Below are 23,717 nucleotides of genomic sequence, written 5' to 3' on the forward strand. Positions count from 1 at the left end.
TTCATTAGTATTATGTATATTATATGTATAAATATTATGTATATGTATAAATATTATATGTATATGTATATATGTATAAATTAAAATGAATTAACAGATTACACGAAAATAATTTTTTTTTACCAGGATATTTTTTTTAGAGTATGATCGATGAGTTTCTAAATGTTATATATAAACTTTAAAAGTTTTGGATTTGGGTATGCGTTATGAGATCATGAAAACATTTTATTAATACTTATTTATTTATTTATTGTTATTCAATTTTGTTACAATATCGAACACTTTTGCATCATTATCAGTACAGTTCGAGTATAGTTTTGCTTTAATTTTATTTTCTGACAATGGAATGAAACAGTGAAATTTTTGGGTTCCTTGGATCGTTTTCGCGTTATTATATTGCTCGCTGAGCTCTGATGCCGTTAATTCGTACTCTTCAGTAGTAGTAAAACAAAATGATAATTTTGTTAAATCTTCTTCTTTTCTGCGATTCGCCCAATCAAATAGTTCTTTTGCAGTTTTAATTGGATGCTCACGTTCTTTGGCTAAACTTGCTCTTGTGGCCATGCGCTTTATGGTTCCTCCAATAGCATCACAAGGACCTTTGCCATGTGACGTAGCAAAGAAATGCCATTCTGCATCAATTCCGTACTTTGATTTAAATTGACATAGGCTCGAAAAATTCTTACGGTTTTTGTACTGCGATGCTGCTCCATCAGACATGAAATATATCTTTCTGATTTCTTTATCCTTATCAACGCGTAAAAAGTTAATCATTTTGGCAATGAACAAATTTACAGATACTGAGTCGTGTCTTAAATCTTCGGAAATTACAATAAAACTAAAATGTTCAATTTGCGTATTTCCATTGAAATAAATAACGAATGGATGAATTGTAGCTTGTTGTACGTTCCAGTGATGGGACTGCACTTCATCTTGCAATACAAAGCTATAGTTTTCAGAATAATCACAAATGACTAAAAATTCACCATCTTGTAATGTATTTTTCGTATTTTTTAAAAAGCGGGATTGCTCTGTTTTAATAAAGTCGTGAGGAATTAAACTTTCTAATTTCAAGCAAAAAAATGGCACAAACTCATCTACAGGTTTTACAATAGTTTCTAGGTCACACCTATCCGTGGTCACCCATTGCTCAAATGATAACTGATCAATATAATTCTCTTCAAACTCAGCGAATAAAGTATTTTCCAATGATGAAGAATCTGCACAAACCGAACAAGATCGTAGATAGCAATTTGATGTTGTATTTTCACACAAAAGACTACCAGTTAACATTTTAATATCCTTTGATATATTGATTCTTTTCAAACTATGTAAGATTAGGTTAATATTTTCGTGTGTTGTGCACACACAAACATTATGTGTTCCTGAATTGGATAGAAGCTTGCATTGCCTTGGACGAAGGCTTGCAAATGAGGAAAAACCTACCTTAATATTTTCGTTAATTTCCTTGAAGCGTGTATACGCTTCTTTCAAAGTAGTCATCATTAATCGTTTTTGGATTGCTTGACGCTTTCCATCTTTTTTTACAGATACATAATCTTTTTGGCCAGGCATAGCTCTACTTACTTCATCGTCTTCAAAATATTGAATTATTTTTTCTTTTGTCTCATCTGTTAATGAAGTACTCGACCTAGCATTTTTGGTTGCAAGACAGTTATTTTTGACTCTTTTGCTGTATTTCTAATGGTTTTCAGTTGTTGTTGTTTTCGAACTTCCTGCAACCTGATCCACCGATGATGTACAGATTGCCCGTTTGTCAACGTTTAAACGGCAGGACGAACAAATGCGTAAATTTGTATTCAATGTAGACATTGGAGCATAACCAGCCGCTTTCAGTTTATCTATGGTGCTTTCGGTGAGATTTCGTAGCTCTTTCGAACACTTTTTTTCTGCAAACGGCCTGCAACAGTTGAGAAAGCGACTACTCATGTTGCTCGTTAGATTTTAATAAACAAAATCACTTTTAAGTTTTTACTGACTAGTTTGGTGTCGTTTGCTTGACTGAAGAAAAATTTTACAATTAAATCTTTTATAACCATAGTGGTAGTATATTTTTAGCTTTTTCGTGAGTATGTTCATGGTATGTACCTATCATGTTTTTGATGTTGTTGAAGTTACTCGCTTTCTCCTAAATATGATTAACAAAGTCTATTATCTACCAAGGCGGGTCTATACCCAGGTGTAATCAGATTTTAACTTTGTGGAGAAAACCAGCGCCGAAAAAACCGACCTGCTTTACGTATACTAGATCACCTGGGTATAGACCCGCCTTGTTCTCTACGAGGTAAACTTTTTGCAGGTAAACTAGTCGTATACCTGTATAGAAAACTTTTTTTGTAGCTTTTGTCTTCAATATTAGATTTCTTATAGGTTTCTTTTATCAAAAGGTTTCAACACTATTGAGAGAATTTTTCTTCAGTTACGTACAATAAAAAATATGACACTATCAAGACTTTAGATCACAACACTGGATCGCGTCTAACTTTCTAATAGATGCTATAATAGTTATGAATAATTAAATAAAATATCATGAAATCAACTTGTTAACCTCATGGGGTATCCTTAACAAAAAATTCAGCAACAAACTGCGGTCCTAAAAAAAAATAACAATGAAAAAAAAAATTTTTTTCACTTAGTGTCAAATTTGTGAAATATTTGAAATGTCATAACTTTTTTGTTTATTGGCTTACCATCACCAAATTTTTATGGTAGATAGCTAATATAATGGACCGTTTTCCCTCAAAAAATTATGTTGGTATTCCGATAGGGTTTTGAGATATTTGAGTTTTTGTGACAAAAAATGATGTTTTTTAATGCAAAAAAAAAATTTTTTTACTGTGTGTATTTTTTTTGGAATTTTTGTTTAGTTGTCTAACTTTGTTTCTTTAGTTGTCTAACAATCGAACGAACCGTTTTTGCTGTGCAGCTTTTTGAATATTTTTGAACCATTTTCACATACACCCTTTTGAAAAGTTAGTCGTGACTCAACTTGAAGATTTGATATTGGAAAATGACGATTTAGATGGAACTGAAAAACTGTGCAAAGTTTCAGATATTTTTGAAATGGTCGATCAGAATCGACTTGCATGCCTCCGTGGAATCCCTCATTTACGAAAGAATGTGGGAGCCATAGAGAAACTGGCAACCTGTACTCAATAGAGTCAATGGACCGATGCACGAGTTCACTATTTGACGTTTGAGCGGTGCCGTGTTATTTACGTGACCATAGCAACGAGTGAATTCGGCACCGCTCAAACGTCAAATTAGTGAACTCGTGCATAGGTCCATAGATTGCATTGTGGAACACGTTTTTGTTTCAGGCAGTAAACTACCGCTGTTTATTCTATTAAGGATTGCTGAATCCATTGTTGTTTTCGAAAATATCATAGCACGTCTAGTTTTTAAGATATTGACTGCTGAAAATGTAAAATTTGACCATTTCAGCCGTTTGCCAACTTATATGGCAAATTATTTGCTTAATTTGCCACAGAATTCGCACTACATGTGTGTAACAATACTCATCAATAAAGTTCATTATACTTACCTCACGTTACGGTACCAACTTCTCAATTCTGCTGGCCAACCACTGACCGAAAGCAAGAAAGGGGGTCGACGGTGATTAAAGCATCGAAAGTAAGGCAGCGTTTTTTTTTTTTGTTTTTGCTCTGCTCTACTCCTCTCAAGTTCTGCTGATCCGATTTCCACGCAACCCAACCCATACGGTACAATTTTCATTCGGTTTATGCAAATGAGCAATTGGGCCATAATATACCGGCTCTGTGTCCACCCTCCCGTGCCTACCCAAGGGGGGCGCCGACATGCCATCAGGAGAGACAGCAGCCTAACATTAATGCTAACCGCAGAATTATACAACTGCTTCTACACTGTTAGAGCTAGGTAGAGTTACAGTACTGGACAATACATTTGAAACTCTTTTGATAATCCATATACAGTGATCAACCACATTAATTGGAAGTTTTACATCATGTCAGGCATAACTTCCAGTTCCAGCCCATATTGTTTCAGCCACGAGTTCAAAGGTAATAACTTACAGATGCAAGTTCAAAAGTAATACACCCAGAACTCTTGGTGACCTAGGTCAGCCAAGAACTCCGTGGGAACCAGGTCTTCAGATCTACAAGCGTAACTAGTGATCTCCCGGAGGTGTTTGAACAACATTTATACCCATCGAATCTTGAAAATATATTCCACCAGGTTTTTAGTTAAACGACCGTTCCAAGTTACACAAGAACTTCCTTTAGTACAGGCCTTCAGAGCTGCAAGCATAACCAGTGAGCTTTCGGAGGATTAGGAACAAAGTTGAGTCTTCTTCAGGGGGAGAATTCTTTCGTATGGCCTAACATGACACCGACAGTTATATGTTAAACCATGGTAAAGACGACTAAACAGAATACTCCTCCTGAAGAAAACTCGGAATAGAGTCGAAACGTCGGGAAAAATCTAAAACAGTCGTTTTGATTACCCAAGACTGTAGCGCCGAAACTAGTAGCTCCATTACAAGTGAGGCTTGTCGATCTGAATGCATTCACTCAAAGGAGTTCAATGATTACCGGAAAACGTATGAGTCCACATGAGTATAAGAATGATTTCTCCGAATGCCATCACCCCGAATTCCATTACCCCGAATGTACCATTACTCCGAATTCCATCACCCCGAATGCTATTTCCCCGAATTTACAATCATCTTAACATGATGATGTTGATGACATCTACTCATGATATTGAACTTCGGGGTAATGTCATTCGGGGTGATGGGTCGTTCGGAGTTTTGGAATTCGGGGTAATGGCGTTCGGGTTAATTGGATTCGGGGTAATGGGGTAGAATCGAGTATAAACCTTGTTGGAGATAACTGGTTACATTTGTTTATCTGTAGAACTATACTCTACGGATTACTTATAAAAACCTAGAAGGACGATATCCAATCTTGACGACTTTGACTCGAAGACGATTTTTTTTATGTAAATATTAACAATGGTTGATTTCGAATCTTGATAGCACATATTGGTTGGAGCTTGTTTGGGTGAAAACCCAAATTCAAAAGAGTACTTGGATAACCTTCGATACTGAACTGAAATTAAAACATAATTGATCATAGTTGCATGCATAGTTGATCTGCAATGATAAAGCGACATAACTGATGTGCAGCGAAAACGACGTGATCAGACAATTAATTTTTTGCCGTGTTGCTTTTAAACTTGTGATTAGAAAAACCACTCAATAAGAGATTTATATTCAAGTTACGAAGAACTGCGAACATGATCTAGATCTATTCCTTTAAATTTAAAAATTTCGTTCGGAAAATCAAAAAAGTAGCAAATATATTCCCAACACTGTACATCGCCAATATCCTACAGCTCATTGGGTTCCTCCTTGCTTTGTGAGGACCTAGCCTGACCTGGTTCGAGGACACCGCTCAACGCCCCTCGTCGTGTTTCCTTGGATCGCGACGAAGTTCAGGGAGACCAAAAACTACGCGAATGATGATGATGATGACGGGGTGACGATGACTGTATCATTCCGTCCGAGTGGTGTGACGTGGAGCCACGGCTCGCTAGTGATTATTACGTTAGCCTCGATTTCGATTTGGTTTGGTTTGGTTAATGCTGGTGGTGAATCTTTAGCTAAACCCTTTCAGGACGGACGGGTCGTATTGATCCGGCTTTTATCCAGTTTTGTACGCTAGATATGAAACAAGGGGTGGGCTGCAAAATGGTGAGTCCACAATCAGAAAGGAGTGACCAACACAGCTCTGGTCCTCACAAGTTCCTACCTCGCGCTTCCACGGGTCAAATGTAGGAGTTTCTCTGGAAGTTCCTGTAGGAGTTCCCCTGAAAGTTCCTCCTGTATGAGTTTCTCTGTAATAGTTCCTCTGGAAGTTCCTTTGGAAGATCCTGTTGGAGTTCCTCTGGAAGTTCCTATAGGAGTTCCTGTGGATATTTCTATACGAGTTTCTCTGGAAGTTCTTGTAGAAGTTCCTCTGGAGTTACCTTTAGAAGTCCCTCCGAAAGTTTCTATGGGAATTCCTCTGAAAGTTTCTGTAGTAGCTCCTACGGAAGGTCCTGTAGAAATTCCTTCTGAAGTTCCTGAAGAAGTGCCTCAAAAAGTTATTGCAGAAGTTCCTCCAGAAATGCCTGTTCGACTTCCTCTAGAAGTTCCTACATGAGTTCCTCTAGGCGTTCATGTAGGAGTTCCTACGGAAATTCCCCTAGTGGTTCCTCCTAAAGTTCCAGTAGGAGTTTCTCTGGAAGTACTCGTATGAATTTCTCCAGAAGTAGCTGAGAGACTTTAACTGATATTTCCGGAAATTACTGCAAAAGTTCCCCCGGAAGTTCCTTTAGCAATTCATTTAAAAGTTCCCCTAGGAGTTTTTCCCGAAAGATCCTCTAAGATTTTTCCGAAAGATCCACCAGGAGTTACTATCAAAGTATCTGTAGCTATTCTTCCGCAAGTTCCTCCGCAAACTCCTGAAGGAGTTCATTAGGATGCTCCTTTGGGATTTTTTTCCAGAAGTTTCCCAAGGAATTGCTATGGAAGCTCCGCTAGGAAACCATCCAGAAGTTCTTGTAGCTGCTTCTTCGGAAATCCCTTTGAGTTCGGCAACGAATGAGGCAATGTGAGAGTTGTTTTGGAAGTTCGCCAAGGAGTTTCTGCGGAAATGTCCCCAATTGTGGAATTCCACTGCCGCTAGTTTTTTTTTAAAGATTTCTTCTGAAAGTTTTTCTAAAAGTTTTCCTGTAAGTTTTGTTCAGAGTTCCGCCGCAAGTTTTCCCAAGAAAGCCCTTTAGGAGTTTCTCCAAAAGTTACCCTAAACGTTCTTCCCGAAGTTTTGCCAGGAATTCGGAAGGAGTTCCTCCAGATGTTCCCCCAATTCTGGAGTGCCTTGAGTAATAGTTGAAAGAATTTTCGAAGTGCTTCCTAAAGAAATCGTTGGAGTAATTCCCTGAATTATTACTGGAATATTTCCAGGAAAAATCCCCACAACGTTTCCTGAAAGAATATCAATCACGAGGGAATTTACAAATGATCCCCTTTAACAAGCCCGGAGTAGTTCCTGAAGAACTTCAATCACTGGGGTAAATTTTGGAGGAATTCCCCCGGGAGAAATTTCTAGGGTAATTCCTGGAGAAACTCCCGGAGGAATTCTTGAAACAAATCCTGGAAGAATTTACGGATAAATTCATGAAAGAATTTACAGATTTAACAATGGAAAAGATATTGGAGATATTGCTGGAAGAATTCTCGGAGGAGTTTTCAGAGGAATCAATTAAAATAAAGTTGAAAGAGCGTAACTTCAAAAGGTTTTTCTTACGATTTTTTTTTCAAAATGTTGTAGTAGTTTTCAATGTTTCCTTGAGAAGCTTCCAGTGCATCTTGGAGCAGCTTACAATGCTTCTTAGAGAAACTTCATGAGCCTCTTGGAGAAACTTCATGAGCCTCTTGGAGAAGCTTTCTGAGCTTCTAGGAGATGCTTTCTAAGCTTCTTGGAGAAGCTTCCAAAGCGAGAAGCTTCCAAAGCTTCTGAGAGAAGCTTCCAAAGCTTCTGAGAGAAGCTTCCAAAGCATTTGAGAGAAGCTTCCAAAATTTCTGAGAGAAGCTTCCAAAGCTTCTGGGAGAAGCTTCCATAGCTTCTGAGAGAAGCTTCCTAAACTTCTTGGAGAAGCTTCTTAAGCTTTTAGAGAAGCTTCCAAATCTTCTTGGAGAATCTTCTTAAGTTTCTTGGAGAAGCTTTTTAAGCTTCTTGGAGAAGTTTCCAAACCTTCTTGGAGAAGCTTCCGAATCTTCTTAGAGAAGCTTTCTAAGCTTCCTGGAGAAGTTTCCAAATCCTCTTGGAGAAGCTTTCAAAGCTTCATGGAGAAGCTTCCAAAGCTTCATGGAGAAGCTTCCAAAGAGAGCTTCAAAGCTTCAAAGCTTCATGGAGAAGCTTCCAAAGCTTCATGGAGAAGCTTCCAAAGCTTCATGGAGAATCTTCCAAAGCTTCTTGGAGAAGCTTCCAAAGCTTCTGGGAGAAGCATAAAAAGTTTCTGGGAGAATCTTCCAAAGCTTCTTGGAGAAGCTTACAAAGCTTCCAACGCTCTCCAAAGCTTCTTTGAGAAGCTTGCTAAGCTTCTTGGAGAAGCTTCTTAAGCTTCTTGGAGAAGCTTCCTAAGCATCATGGAGAAGCTTCCAAAGCTTTTAGAGAAGCTTTCAAACCTTCTTGTAGAATCTTCTTAAGCTTCTTGGAGAAGCTTTCTAAGCTTCTTGGAGATGTTTCCAAATCTTCTTAGAGAAGCATAAAAAATTTCTGGGGGAATCTTCCATAGTTTCTTTGAGAAGCTTACAAAGCTTCCAACGCTCTCCGAAGCTTCTTTGAAATGTTTCCAAAGCTTCTTGGAGAAGCTTCCTAAACTTCTTGGAGAAGCTTCTTAAGCTTCTTGGAGAAGCTTCCTAAGCTTCTTGGAGAAGCTTCCTAAGCTTCTTGGAGAAGCTTCCAAAGCTTTTAGAGAAGCTTCCAAATCTTCTTGGAGAATCTTCTTAAGTTTCTTGGAGAAGCTTTTTAAGCTTCTTGGAGAAGTTTCCAAACCTTCTTGGAGAAGCTTCCGAATCTTCTTAGAGAAGCTTTCTAAGCTTCCTGGAGAAGTTTCCAAATCCTCTTGGAGAAGCTTCCAAAGAGAGCTTCAAAGCTTCAAAGCTTCATGGAGAAGCTTCCAAAGCTTCATGGAGAAGCTTCCAAAGCTTCATGGAGAAGCTTCCAAAGCTTCATGGAGAAGCTTCCAAAGCTTCATGGAGAAGCTTCCAAAGCTTCATGGAGAAGCTTCCAAAGCTTCATGGAGAAGCTTCCAAAGCTTCATGGAGAAGCTTCCAAAGCTTCATGGAGAAGCTTCCAAAGCTTCATGGAGAAGCTTCCAAAGCTTCATGGAGAAGCTTCCAAAGCTTCATGGAGAAGCTTCCAAAGCTTCATGGAGAAGCTTCCAAAGCTTCATGGAGAAGCTTCCAAAGCTTCATGGAGAAGCTTCCAAAGCTTCATGGAGAATCTTCCAAAGCTTCTTGGAGAAGCTTCCAAAGCTTCTGGGAGAAGCATAAAAAGTTTCTGGGAGAATCTTCCAAAGCTTCTTGGAGAAGCTTACAAAGCTTCCAACGCTCTCCAAAGCTTCTTTGAGAAGCTTGCTAAGCTTCTTGGAGAAGCTTGCTAAGCTTCTTGGAGAAGCTTCTTAAGCTTCTTGGAGAAGCTTCCTAAGCATCATGGAGAAGCTTCCAAAGCTTTTAGAGAAGCTTTCAAACCTTCTTGTAGAATTTTCTTAAGCTTCTTGGAGAAGCTTTCTAAGCTTCTTGGAGATGTTTCCAAATCTTCTTAGAGAAGCATAAAAAATTTCTGGGGGAATCTTCCATAGTTTCTTTGAGAAGCTTACAAAGCTTCCAACGCTCTCCGAAGCTTCTTTGAAATGTTTCCAAAGCTTCTTGGAGAAGCTTCCTAAACTTCTTGGAGAAGCTTCTTAAGCTTCTTGGAGAAGCTTCCTAAGCTTCTTGGAGAAGCTTCCTAAGCTTCTTGGAGAAGCTTCCAAAGCTTTTAGAGAAGCTTCCAAATCTTCTTGGAGAATCTTCTTAAGTTTCTTGGAGAAGCTTTTTAAGCTTCTTGGAGAAGTTTCCAAACCTTCTTGGAGAAGCTTCCGAATCTTCTTAGAGAAGCTTTCTAAGCTTCCTGGAGAAGTTTCCAAATCCTCTTGGAGAAGCTTCCAAAGAGAGCTTCAAAGCTTCAAAGCTTCATGGAGAAGCTTCCAAAGCTTCATGGAGAAGCTTCCAAAGCTTCATGGAGAAGCTTCCAAAGCTTCATGGAGAAGCTTCCAAAGCTTCATGGAGAAGCTTCCAAAGCTTCATGGAGAAGCTTCCAAAGCTTCATGGAGAAGCTTCCAAAGCTTCATGGAGAAGCTTCCAAAGCTTCATGGAGAAGCTTCCAAAGCTTCATGGAGAAGCTTCCAAAGCTTCATGGAGAAGCTTCCAAAGCTTCATGGAGAAGCTTCCAAAGCTTCATGGAGAAGCTTCCAAAGCTTCATGGAGAAGCTTCCAAAGCTTCATGGAGAAGCTTCCAAAGCTTCATGGAGAATCTTCCAAAGCTTCTTGGAGAAGCTTCCAAAGCTTCTGGGAGAAGCATAAAAAGTTTCTTGGAGAAGCTTCTTAAGCTTCTTGGAGAAGCTTCCTAAGCATCATGGAGAAGCTTCCAAAGCTTTTAGAGAAGCTTTCAAACCTTCTTGTAGAATCTTCTTAAGCTTCTTGGAGAAGCTTTCTAAGCTTCTTGGAGATGTTTCCAAATCTTCTTGAAGAAGTTTCCAAATCTTCTTGGAGAAGCTTTCTAAGCTTCCTGGAGAAGTTTGCAAATCTTCATTGAGAAGCTTCCAAAGCTTCATGGAGAGGCTTCCAAAGCTTCATGGAGAAGCTTCCTAAGCTTCCAACGATCTCCAAAGCTTCTTGGAGAAGTTTCCAAAGCTTCTTGGAGAAGTTTCCAAAGATTCTTTGAGAACCTTCCTAAGCTTCTTGGAGAAGCTTCTTAAGCTTCTTGGAGAAGCTTCCTAAGCTTTTTGGAGAAGCTTCCAAAGCTTTTAGAGAAGCTTTCAAACCTTCTTGGAGAATCTTCTTAAGCTTCTTGGAGAAGCTTTCTAAGCTTCCTGGAGAAGTTTCCAAATCTTCATGGAGAAGCTTCCAAAGCTTCATGGAGAAGCTTCCGAAGCTTCATGGAGAAGCTTCCGAAGCTTCATGGAGAAGCTACCTAAGCTTCTTGAAGCAGCTTCAAAAGCATCTGGGAAAAGCTTCAAAAGCTTCTGAAAGAAGCATCCAAAGCGTCAGTACACCAGGAGGTGCGACTCAAATAGCGTCTGTTCTGGCATCCAGCGGTTGAGTATAAAATGCTGTATCACGTCAGCTACACCTAAAATGGCAACGTGATGTGGGTAGCGCGACCCCGGTAAGGTAGCATTCCGAAATTATTATCCACCACGAAAAATGGAGAAAGAAGAAGAAACGAACGTTATTTTCGGCAACCGAACTGGAAACGAAATAAGAAATATGATTGGAAACTCGGTACCTGAAACGTCAGGACCTTAAATTGAGCTGGTCGAGTGGGCCTTTTAGCTCGTGAATTGCGAAAAGTTGGCGTGCGCGTGCCGGCTATTCAGGAAGTGCGTTGGCTAAGATTTGGAGAAGTGAATTCAGAGGCGATTATGCTGAAACCGGAGTCGGTTTCATAGTGATCGGGAAGCAGATGAAGCGCGTTATTCGGTTGAGGCCGATCAAAGAGCGGATCTGCGTATTGAGGATTTGGGGATAGTTCTTCAACTGCAGCCTGGTCAACGTCTATGCACCGACTAACGACAAACCCAATGACGTGAAGGACGTGTTTTACGAATGTCTCAACAAGACCTATGGAGAATGCCCAAAACACGACGTGAAAATTGTCATCGGCGACGCTAATGCGCAGGTCGGAAAGGAGGACTACTTCCGCCCTATCATTGGTACAGAGAACCTTCACTCTGTTGTGATTTTCCGATGTCATCCATGTTAGAACTTTCAAGAGTCCTAATATCGACTCAGACCACTATCTTGTTGCAAGCTAAATTCGAGCGCGATTATCAACCGTTTCGAGTTCTAGGAATCGACAATCGTTGCGTTTCAATATCCAACGCCTGTCAGCGGATGGTGTAGCAGCGGACTGCCATCAAAAGCTCGACGAGCGGATTGGCAAATCAACGAAAGCGTCAACCTCAGCGTTCTATGGGAGTCAGTCCATGGAGCGGTGAGCACAGTAGCGCGAGAAGTGGTAGGTACTGCTCAACGAAGACCAAGGAACGGTTAGATCGACGAGGAGTACCAGAGAATGACGAACGAGAAGAACTTGGCTAGAAGCCGGATGCTGGTGTCTGGTACCCGTCAGAGCAGAGAGCGGTACAAGGAAGCAAGGGCAGCTGAAAAACGGATCCATCGCCGAAAGAAGAAGGAGCATGAAGAGGCAGTAATTGCTCAGGCGCAAGAAGCTATGGCACAGAACGACATGCGACGGTTCTACGAATCCGTCAATGGTGTACGGATAAAAACAGCGCCGTCTCCCACGATCGTGAAGGAAACTTGCTGACGGATAAAACAATGGTGGCCGCCAGGTGGAAAGAGTACTTTGAGTCATTGTTAAACGGAGATTACGCAAGTGGATCTGGTAGCAGAATCCAAATCGATGACTATGGACAGGCTGTGGAACCTCCAATGCTAGATGGCGTACAAAATCATATCTGGAATTCTGTTCAACAGATTGAGACCGTATGAGGAGTCCTTTGTCGGCGAATACCAAGCTGGTTTTCGAGAGAGCCGATCAACGACGGATCAAATGTTTACCCTGCGTCAAATGCTAGATAAATTCCGGGAATACAACTTGCAGACTCATCATTTGTTTGTAGATATCAACGCAGCGTACGATTCAGTGAAGAGAAACGAGTTATGGCAAATTTTGCCCGAACATGGCTTTCCGGCGAAGCTGATTACACTGATTCGTGCAACGCTTGATGGATCGAAATCAAGTGTGCGGGTAGTGGACGAGATTTCGTCATCGTTGGTAACCTTAGATGGATTGAAACAGGGTGACGCTCTTTCTAACTTGCTGTTTAAAATAGCGCTCGAAGGTGCCTCGTCCGCAAAGCCAAGGAGCATATGAGAACGTGTGATAATGGTACCGCTCTCCTGAATCAAGAGAGCCGGTGTGCAGAGAAGCGGTACCATTATGGGATGGTACACAAATAGGCCAGGGGAAGTGGTTCACCTAGAGTGAATTTATGTCAAAGAAAAAGTAGATTTTGTATGAGAATTGACAGAAAAATGAATGACAAGTTCATCCACTTCTCCTGGCCTATTATGTCACGCTAAATTTCAACTCTTTCGACCCCCTCCCCCTTTGTCACACTTTTTGTATGAATCCTCCGAAAATTTTGTAAGGCTTGTCACGCTTGGCTCGATCCCCTCCCCCCCTTGGAGCGTGACGTAATTTGTGCATGACCCCTATCACACATTCTCATATGCTCCTTGGCTTTGCGGACGATATCGACACCATAGGGATTGGCCGTTGGGCAGTGGAAGAGGCGTTCGTGCCTTTCAAGAGGGGGACAGCGAGGATCGGGCTCACGATCAACACCACAAAAATGAAGTCCATGATAGCTGGTGGTCAACGTGGGTTCGGACGTGTTAGTGGTAGCGAAATGGTGCTAGATGATGAAAAGCTTGAAGCGGTGGAAGAATTTGTGTATCTTGGAACACTAGTGACATGTGATAATGATGTTACCCGTGAGGTAAAAAGACGTATTGCAGCTGCGAGTCGGGCTTTCTACGAGCTCCGTAACCAGCTGAAGTCCCGTAGCCTGCAAACGAAAACAAACCTCGCGTTATACAAGATAGGGGAACTGGGGATAAAATGAACACCCTAAGCATTTTTCATGTTTTCTTGCTTATGAAGCTGTCACATTGTTTTTCAATTGCTCAGAATTGAAGAAGGATGTTTGTGCAATGTAACAAGTTGAAATATTGTGATGGGAATAGAATTTTATCAACATTACTATAATTTTGAAAATTTCTTTCTACAAAGTCAATGTTCCAAACATGTGGGTAAAATGATCATACTATGAGGGTAATATGAACATACACTGGGGGTAAAATGAACACATTCTGGGGTAAAATGAACATGTAGTGGGGGTAAAATGAACACCATTCAAATTGAACGGGTTGCGGCATGATTCTCGGCATCTGGTACATGATCAATGCATATGTCACAGATATTCCGGAATCGATGGAACCTTTATTTACGACCATTTGGATGGCTGTCCTTTACTGTCTTTGTATTTCCTCCGGAAAACTCTAGGCATCTTATATAAAATCCAGTAGTATTCGTCCTACCATGGTGTTCATATTACCCCCATCTCGAGTGGTTCATTTTACCCTCAAAGAATCAAACTATTCAAAACATTTGTTCTAAGAATTTAGAAGATAAAAATGCTTCCTATTTCCGTCTACTTATCATAAATACTTCGAAGATATTATGTGCTACGCAGTTCAATAGATTTTTGATGATTTTAGTCATAAAAACCTTAAATTCCTGGAGTATAATGTTACATCATATGAAAAAACGGTGAAGAGAACTTTGTTTTGTTTATTTTTATAGCTTTTGACAGTTCAAGATCGCGCTAGAGTTGTCGACATAGCTCCTTTGTTTGAGGATTAAGGATGGTGCAATGTTTTGCATAGATTTATAGCATAATTACCGTAAAACACAAACCTGTTCTTTTTACCCCCCCCCCCTGTTCATTTTACCCACAGTTCCCCTACTGAACCTTCCGGTTGTCCTACACTGAGGCAAAAATACTTAGGTTTTCCATAAATCAAGACTTATGAACCAGCCAAATTATGGTTTCATTACACGCTTAAATATTTCGAAAATGGGATCATAAGTTTCATAAGTGAGTGCTTTGAATTCTTTAACAATAATTATCATAGCAATCGCTAGAAGAACTACTCCGCTTTTGATGTTGGCTACAAGTTAATCGAAAACTGATCACATGTCATCAAAACATGTCAATTTTTGAGCACGCCTGAAATTAAAGGCGAACAATACTATCGATGAATAATTCGAGTTGAGTTATTATCATCGCGTTTATTACCGAATTTCATTGAATGACTTATGAAATTTATTACTGAAAATCTTCATCAAAATCATAAGTAAAACTAAATTTTTTTAACAATAATCGTTGTGGCCCCAAATCATAATTATTCCTTAAGAAATTATTAAGTTTTTTTGTCTCAGTGTATATGGCCAAGAATCATGGACATTGAAGGAAGTCGACCGGAGAGCTTTCGGGGTGTTTGAACGTAGATTGCTGCATACAATATTCGGCTTTAAACTAGAAAACGGCATCTGGTGGCGTTGCATGAATCACGAGTTGTACCAAGTGTATAAAGAGGTGGATATTGCAAGCGCATAAAATACGGTAGGCTGCGTTGGGTTGGTCACGTTGCCCGTATGCCGGAAGAGCGACAAGCAAAGATAATATTCAACAGAGAACCCGGACGAGGCCGCGAACTTCGTGGTACATCGCACACGATGGCTTTTTGCAGTTGAGGAGGACTAAAGGGCACTTAACGTTCAGGGCGACTGGAATCGATTGGCCAAGGACCGAACCCAGTAGAGAAGACTCATATCCATTCGGCGCAGATGCATCGTAGCGAATTGTAGCCCATCAAGTATCAAATATAAAACAAGGGGTGCTAGGGATTTGACATTCCTTGCCTACAGATCGTATAGTTAGGTCTTGGTAGCCAATTTTTTTGTTGTTTTTATTGAAATATAAAAAGCTTTCACTCCAATGTTATGATGTGTTTTTCGTTTTTTTGATTTTTATATGCTTATCATATATACCTATTTATGTTAAAAAAGTACCAGGATAAAATCAGTTATTATCTTATCTTGGATGAAATCGTCAGATTGATGATTTTCTTCGCATAAAACTCTATTTTCTGAGTCGTACATTTTGTTTCGTCCCGTACACTCGTACAAAGTAAGTCCAATCAATTCGTAGTTGCTGCCATATCAACATTTATTATCATTAAGTCGCAAAAGATCTCAGATTAGTTCGGTAGAAAATTTATACACTCGCATTGTATGCCATTTTTCATCACTTAATGTATGCACGTATATCGCCTCCACTTTTGTACGCCCTTTTCGCAACATCGTGCACGTGGAATTTTGCACATGTCAGCCTCGCATAACTCAAAAGGGATTTCGTTATATGTACATTTCGGTTGTCTGGGGTAAATTCCCCTATTTTGCTTTTTCAATTACTTTGATGATACATATGAACAGCAAAACTTAAATTCTTGAGAAAAAAAAATTGTGTAGAAAAAAAAACAGTCGCCCTGAAAGGGCTAAGGTGGAGGACAACGTTCAATATCAATGACGAACAGGGGGAGAGAAAACGACTGAGTGTGGCTCCTCAGTAGCAGCCGTTGCTGTTGCCTAGGTTGGGGTTAAACTTTTTTCTCGAGGCCAGATGGTGGCTATTGTTAGATTAGGCATGCGGTGGGGTAATCAGCAAAAGCGGTTAAGAGAACCAAATGGGCTACATTTAGCCACTGAGGACCGGAAAGCCTGACTACCCACATACGGTTCTGATGGGATGGCCTTTTGGAAAATGTCAAACAAATTTGGGCTAAAATAAACAGTGGTGGAATACCTCTGCATCGAATGGTTTTTGTCTGTTTGGTAAGCTTTTTATAAATTGTAGGCTATTTCAAGTCATTTTTCTCACGCAAAGTAAGTTGGCATTTCTGTTGGGGCAGAACATGCACTGTAACATAATGTACCGGTCGAAGACCGGTTAAGTTACCCTTACCCTTCAGTGAATACAAACATTTAGGCGAATTCCTCAAAGCAGCGAGACACGTGTTTGACGTCAAATTTGATAAACATTTTCAATTTCAAAATTATTCTTGTTTTTTCGAACCGTGGACTTTGATTCGAATGTTTCTGGAATTGTTTTGGGATGGGAAGTATTAAGGTAACCCTTCCTTAAGAAGACTGCCGTTCATATAACACGTGGATAAAAAATCACCACTTCCCGTGGGCTAGCGTGAATATTTCGTCATTTTCCGCGTTCATCCATTGTCTACGTAGACTACAAAACATTTTTTTTTTCAAATGTCTGATGAATTTTTAAAAATTTTGCCTAAAGTTCAAATTGACTTCTTGAAGACGTAAACATCGTTGAGGGCTGTCCATTGATTACGTAAGGCAATTTTCGGGGGTTTTCAACCCTCCCCCTACAATAAGATGTTCTGTACGGAAATTAAAAAAAATGTATGGTGCTTAAGAAATCTCAGACCTTACCTCTCCCATAACCCCTTGCAAACAAATGTTACAAATGTCATGGTGGTAATCCACATGACACACTTAACATAACCTCAATAATGAAGACTTATCAATGAACCAATGCACGGGTTCACTCTTTGACGTTTGAGCGGTGTGAATTCGGCACCGCTCAAACGTCAAATTAGTGAACTCGTACATTGGTCCATAACAATTTGCTGCCCTCAATTGTTTGATAGCTTGTTCGTTAAGATAAGTTCAGCACGTAAAATACGTATTGTGGTTATTAGTTGTCCCGAGACTCCTTTCTGTCCTATCTTACTGTCTGAATTTAAACCACGCATCCCCTACTGGTACTCACCGGTTTCCAATCGCATCCAGGTTTAAATTGGCGGACCGCGTCCGTTGAAACTTCTGCGCCGCCGGATCCTCCCCATAGTTGGTCACGTTCGTATTGCTGAGCGAGGGAACCTTTGCCCCGCTGCTGCTGGTTGTGGCCGAAGACGATCCTCGCTGGCCAGTGAACTGGTTGAACATCCGATCCCGTTCAGCTTGCCGTTGCTTCTCCTGTTCGTTGTACAGCTTCGAATGGTACAGTTCGATGTTGTTCTTGAGGTTCTGGTATAGATCCCCGCCCTCCAGTAGATCGGCATGGCGAGTTGCCGGAAGGACCGGGTCCCCGAAAAGGCTGGTCTGGTTGTCGGAGTAAGCTTGATTTTCCACCGATGATGACGGTGATGAGATCGTGTTGTTGTTGTAGTAGAAGTCGAACCGCGATCGCGACTGTCCAGCTGAGGCTGTTGCGTTCGAGCGCTCATCGTTCCGGCTGAACATGTTCATACCCATGGCATGGCGCTGAGGCACTAATCTACCGGCGGATGACGCCCGTTTGTCGATTGGTGGGGACTGGTGTGTATGTTGCGGCGCTGTCAATCCCTGACGTCGTCAGCCATCTGTAAATGAAGGATATCAGAAGAATTACTATTGTGGTGATCACACTCTTATACACTTCAACCTCTTTTTACGACCGTTTTTTTACCGACGGTTATTTTTCTGACCACATTTTTACGACCGAAATTCAGATTAACGACCGTTTTTATAAATGATCATAATCTTAAAAAGTATTCAAAATAGAGGATCATGATGTTCAGCAAAATTGTTCAGTAGTTCAAGGGCTAACATATGGTGGCCATTCAATTGCGGAATTCTGCCACTAGGCGGCGCTAGTGAGCATAGAACTTTTGTTTTGCGGATAGCTCAGGATCCTGGCCACTTAGAAAGACGGCGCCTTCGGCAAAGTTGTTCAGAAGCTCAAGCGCTATCATTATAAAAGTTATGAAATTCGAAATTTTGCCACCAGGTGGCGCTAGTGAACATAGAATTTTTGTTTTGCGGATAGCTCAGGATCCTGGACACTTAGAAAGATGGCGTCTTCGGCAAAGTTGTTCAGTAGCTCAAGGACTATCATTATTCTAACCAAGGGATTCGAAATTTTGCCACCAGGTGGCGCTAGTGAGCATAGAATTTTTGTTTTCCGGATAGCTCAGAATCCTGACCACTTAGAGAGATGGCGCCTTCGACAAAGTTGTTCAGTAGCTCAAGGACTATCATTATAAAAGCTATGAGTTTAAAATTCCGCCACCAGGTGGCGCTAGTGAGCATAGAACTTTTGTTTGTCCTTTCCTGACCACTTAGAGAGATGGCGCCTTGGGCAATGTTGTTCAATAGCTCAAGCGCTATCATTATAAAAGTTATGAAATTCGAAATTTTGCCACCAGGCGGCGCTAGTGAGCAAAGATTTTTTGTTTTCCGGATAGCTCAGGATCCTGTCCACTTAGAAAGATGTCGCCTTCGGCAGAGTTGTTCAGTAGCTCAAGGACTATCATTATAAAAGCTGAGATTTGAAATTCCGCCACCAGGCGGCGCTAGTGAGCACATAATTTTTATTTTGCGGATAGCTCTGGATAATGACTATTCAGAAAGGTGGTGTCTTCGGCAAAGTTGTTCGGTAGCTCAAGCGCTAACATTATAAATGCTATGATATTCAAAATTCCGCCTCTAGGCCTCGCTAGTGAGCATAGAATTTTTGTTTTGCGGATAGCTCTTGATTATAATATTCAAAAAGGTGGCGTCTTGGTCAAAGTTGTTCATCAGCTCAAGGACTATCATTATAAAAGTTATGAGATTCAAAATAGTGAGCATGGAACTTTTGTTTTGCGGATATCTCAGGATCCCGATGGGAGAGGAAAGAGGGAAGGGAGAGATGAGAGGAAATAGGAGTGGGGTCCCTTGAAGAGGGAAAATCGCATAAGCGAATTGAGAGCATGTAGCTCCATACCACAGAGGGTTCAAACAGCGCCCTAAAAAGGGCACTGCAAAACGCATGAGCGTAAAGAGAGCCTATAGCTCATTACCACAGCGGGTTAAGAATAACAGAATGTACTGAAGCAATTGTGAGTTCACTCGAAGTAAGGACAATTGTGTCCCAATTCACCGGAAGTGGAAACATCCAAATCACTAGGATTTCCAATGGACTGAGAGAATACATGGTATTTGGTCACAACCAATTCCCAGTTTGTGGAGTATAACAAATGCAAAGTCTGCGAATTTACATTCATATGTTCATATTGAAATGTAGCGATGATCACACTGAAAATAATCCACACGTTCGATCCTAATTCTTTTCAACGTGGATCTGTCGTGTCGAATTGCAAGGTGAAATGACGTGTAAAACTTGTGATTCTGTGAAGGATTGACTTTGGTTCGATAGCAAAGTCTTTTACACATGATTTGAACGTGTTTTACAATGGCGATATCCATCATTAGTAGAACTAGTTTGCCTATCATGACAAGGACTCACATTTGCCGTCCACGCGTAACATGTCAAATTCCATGTTATTTTTGGAGAAAATTAAGCAATCGCTAATAAATCCTACTGCAAAGTTTTCGATAATTTGTAAATTAACGTGTTTTACATTTTAATTTCGATTGCCGATAGCGACTGGTTTTACACCATCGATCGATATGTTTTACAATTAGTGAAAATTCACGTGTGTTTGACATGTTACGCGTGGACGGCAAATGTGAGTTCTTGTCATGATAGGCAAACTAGTTCTACTAGTGATGGATATCGCCATTGTAAAACACGTTCAAATCATGTGTAAAATACTTTGCTATCGAACCAAAGTCAATCCTTCACAGAATCACAAGTTTTACACGTCATTTCACCTTGCAATTCGACACGACAGATCCACGTTGAAAAGAATTAGGATCGAACGTGTAGATTATTTTCAGTGTAGGCAGCGAACGACAACTCGTTTGAAATCATCCATTGGGGATGGTTCATCATGTGGTAAATACACCACAAAACGAAAGACGTATTTCCTATAGAGGTCACCAACAGAAATATCAGTTGTGACAGCACATACATCTCTGATTTTTAACTCAGAAATGAGTGTAGCAACGTCAGCGCTATTTACGAGCACGCATGCACTAGGCATGTCACGCGAGTTTGCCATTCCATGTTTCTGAAAGTAGCAAAAACTGGGTCCACAAGGTTACCTAGATAAAAGTTCACAAAAGTAAGGTTTTTGAACTAGTGTCACTTGAGCTGTACCATTTGCATGAGTCTACAAAGATTGATCGTTGCTGATTTTTATGCTGAAGATTGGTCTAACTAAGCTATCCTAACGGTAGCCACTACCCAAACTAGGCAGGATTAAGCTTTTCGCAATCTCAGCACGAAAAAGACCACCAGCGAAAAAACCAGATCGGTATCTCTTAAAAGTCGACAAAAGCGAAAAGCACAGAATACATTGTGTAAAACGCATAATGCAAAACCATGAAGGTGAAAATTTAAACTTAATTACAACGTATTAATAATCCCACCCTTATTTAGCCTCAGGCTTGAGATTGAAGAAGGGCAGCAGATTATCTCGGAGAAACACAAGGTCACCTGCTCCATTGCTCCGGGTAGAACAGGAAGGGCATAATACTGTATAGGGCGCCCTGATACTCCACAGGCTAGGCGCTTGAGCTACTGAACAACTTGCCGAAGACGCCATCTCCCTAAGTGGTCAGGATCCTGAGCTATCCGGCAAAATAATAATCTATCAACTACCCAAAAGCTAAACATTACATATAATTTGAAATTGTATTAGATGGACAAATTGATGTGAAGATTTGCGAAAAAGTTACACGTCTTCTCAGTGAGAATCGAACTCACGACTCCCCGATCTCTAGTTGGGGCGCGTTACCACTACGCCATGAGAGGACTCATGAACGCAGAAGTTAACCTGAATTCGATTTCAGCTCAATAATCACGTGGTCCTTTTTCGCAAAGTGCACCTCTTTCGGAAGAATTAGATGCCCATCCAAACACAACGCTTTATATATATATCCAATGCCTAGCCCGAGAGCGCATTGTTTTTTAGGTATAGGAATAGCACACTACACTAGCCAGCAACTGCGCTGGCTGAGGTTTCTATTGTGTGGGCTTCCAATGGGTCGCGATGTTCTCAAACGACCGGTTACGGAACATGAGTCCGTTGCTCGATAAATACTTGTTTTTAATTATGAATCGTGGTTTACGGCCAACCAGCCGAGTGGAAGTTTAACAACTAGGGTCAGTGTTCCCTTAGTGGACAGTCCCCTATAGTCGCACTAGTGGCTTTTTACGGCCGTTTTGCTATGATTTTTTTCAAAATATTCTTTGACATGAAGGTCAGGACCTATTTATCTAAGTACCATTGATACACAGCTTGATTTTGTTCAAAAAATGATCGAAATAATTAGTTTTGCTTAAAATTTGAGCTCCCTTGCGCCTATAGTAAACCTATTGTTCCTATAGTAGCACTACTGAGAGAAACAATTTTTTTTAAACGAAATAATTAATGAATTAAGTACTTTTTTTACATCAAACGAAAGCTTTTGATCCACACTTTGTAGGAAAAATATAAAAGTTTTGTAAAAATACGGTTTTGATAAGTATTTTGCCAACGCCGTGATGTAAGTGCTACTATAGGAACAGAAATTAGAAATAGTGCTACTAGGCACATGTATTCCTATAGTGGCACAAGCGATAATAAATGCAAACATATGAGTTTTCGCAGTTTTCATATTTTTCCCACAAAACCAAGATAAAAAGCTTTCAGATGATGTAAAAATAATGACGCTAGCGTTATTTTTAGATTTTATACGAATATTTGTTCTTAGCTATGCGGCTATTGGTACATCGACCCTACCGAAAAGCTAAACATTACATATAATTTGAAATTGTATTAGATGGACAAATTGATGTGAAGATTTGCGAAAAAGTTACACGTCTTCTCAGTTCGATACTTTTTTAAGTGGATACACCTATAACCCATTTTTATGTTTTGAACTAGCTTTACATAGACATTCCACGAGATTTCCGTACGTACTCTTATATTGGAACTTTTCAATCAACGTCTTCCTTTTAATCGGCTGTCCGAAGTAAACATATTAATATCGTAATATTTGGCAACCTTATTTTAAGAGATGTTCCATGATTTGGCCATGATAATAGCATTTAACGCTTTGAGTATAGTGTTTCTTGAATTATAAGCACGTTCTGTTGTTCTAAGATAATTGCGAACCTTGTATACTTATAGCTACCTAGAGAGAAAACACAGATTCAATCTCTAATGAGAAACTTTTCACTTACCCCACGTGATTGGAAAATTGACGGTGTTTCAATTTAGTTATTTTTAGGTCTATGTCGAATTAATTCTAAAACTTTTTTTATTGCAGTTTAAAATTGTCAGAGGAGACAACTCTGAAGTGATACAGAATATTTTTTTCTGTAACTTTTTTCCACTGAAAATATTAAAATAAGATTGCACGCCGCCAACTTGTTACGGAGTACCAGTTAACAGGTTAACAATCTTTCGCTCTATTATGCAATAATGGTTGAAAAATCTCAGGAATCTCTTACCTACCGTAATGTTCTGAATGGCCTCAACGGTTTACGCATGATTTTGAAACGTTAATTCATATTTTCAGTAAAATATACACATTATTTTCACTTACCCCATTTACCCACTTGCCCCGCGGTACCTTACTGTCAAAGATAAGCATTTAGGAGCGGAAATAGAAGGTACATGGTACTCCATCTTCTTTTAAGTTTCTCTATTGAATAAAAACACTGAATTTGGTTTAGCAAATCTTCTACTTCTTGGAATTAACGTTCCCACTGGGACAGAGTCGGCTACTTAGCTAAGTGTTCTTGTGAGCACTACTATTGAGGGATTCCACGGAGGCATGCAAGTCGATTCTGATCGACCATTTCAAAAATATCTGAAACTTTGCACAGTTTTTCAGTTCCATCTAAATCGTCATTTTCCGATATCAAATCTTCAAGTTGAGTCACGACTAACTTTTCAAAAGGGTGTATGTGATAATGGTTCAAAAATATTCAAAAAGCTGCACAGCAAAAACGGTTCGTTCGATTGTTAGACAACTAAAGAAACAAAGTTAGACAACTAAATAAAGATTCCAAAAAAAATACACACAGTAAAAAAATTTTTTTTTGCATTAAAAAACATCATTTTTGTCACAAAAACTCAAATATCTCAAAACCCGTATTTTTTTGAGGGAAAACGGTCCATTATATTAGCTATCTACCATAAAAATTTGGTGATGGTAAGCCAATAAACAAAAAAGTTATGACATTTCAAATATTTCACAAATTTGACACTTAGTGAAATTTTTTTTTTTTCATTGTTAATTTTTTTTAGGACCGCAGTTTGTTGCTGAATTTTTTGTTAAGGGTACCACATGAGGTTAACAAGTTGT

General features: G+C 39.9%; 1 protein-coding gene across 1 annotated transcript in view; it reads right to left on the reverse strand.

Moving 5' to 3' along the window:
* The window catches only part of LOC5577412 (protein stum), a 218,157-nt gene that overhangs the window by 119,710 nt on the left and 74,730 nt on the right, over positions 1 to 23,717 (reverse strand). Inside the window, exon 3 of the mRNA XM_021852101.1 lies at positions 17,263 to 17,854. Coding sequence (XP_021707793.1) covers positions 17,263 to 17,747 — 485 coding nt within the window. The 5' untranslated portion in view covers positions 17,748 to 17,854. The remainder of the gene's footprint in view (positions 1 to 17,262; positions 17,855 to 23,717) is intronic.

The sequence above is a fragment of the Aedes aegypti genome, chromosome 3 (genome assembly GCF_002204515.2).
Source record: "Aedes aegypti strain LVP_AGWG chromosome 3, AaegL5.0 Primary Assembly, whole genome shotgun sequence".
Lineage (NCBI taxonomy): Eukaryota > Metazoa > Arthropoda > Insecta > Diptera > Culicidae > Aedes > Aedes aegypti.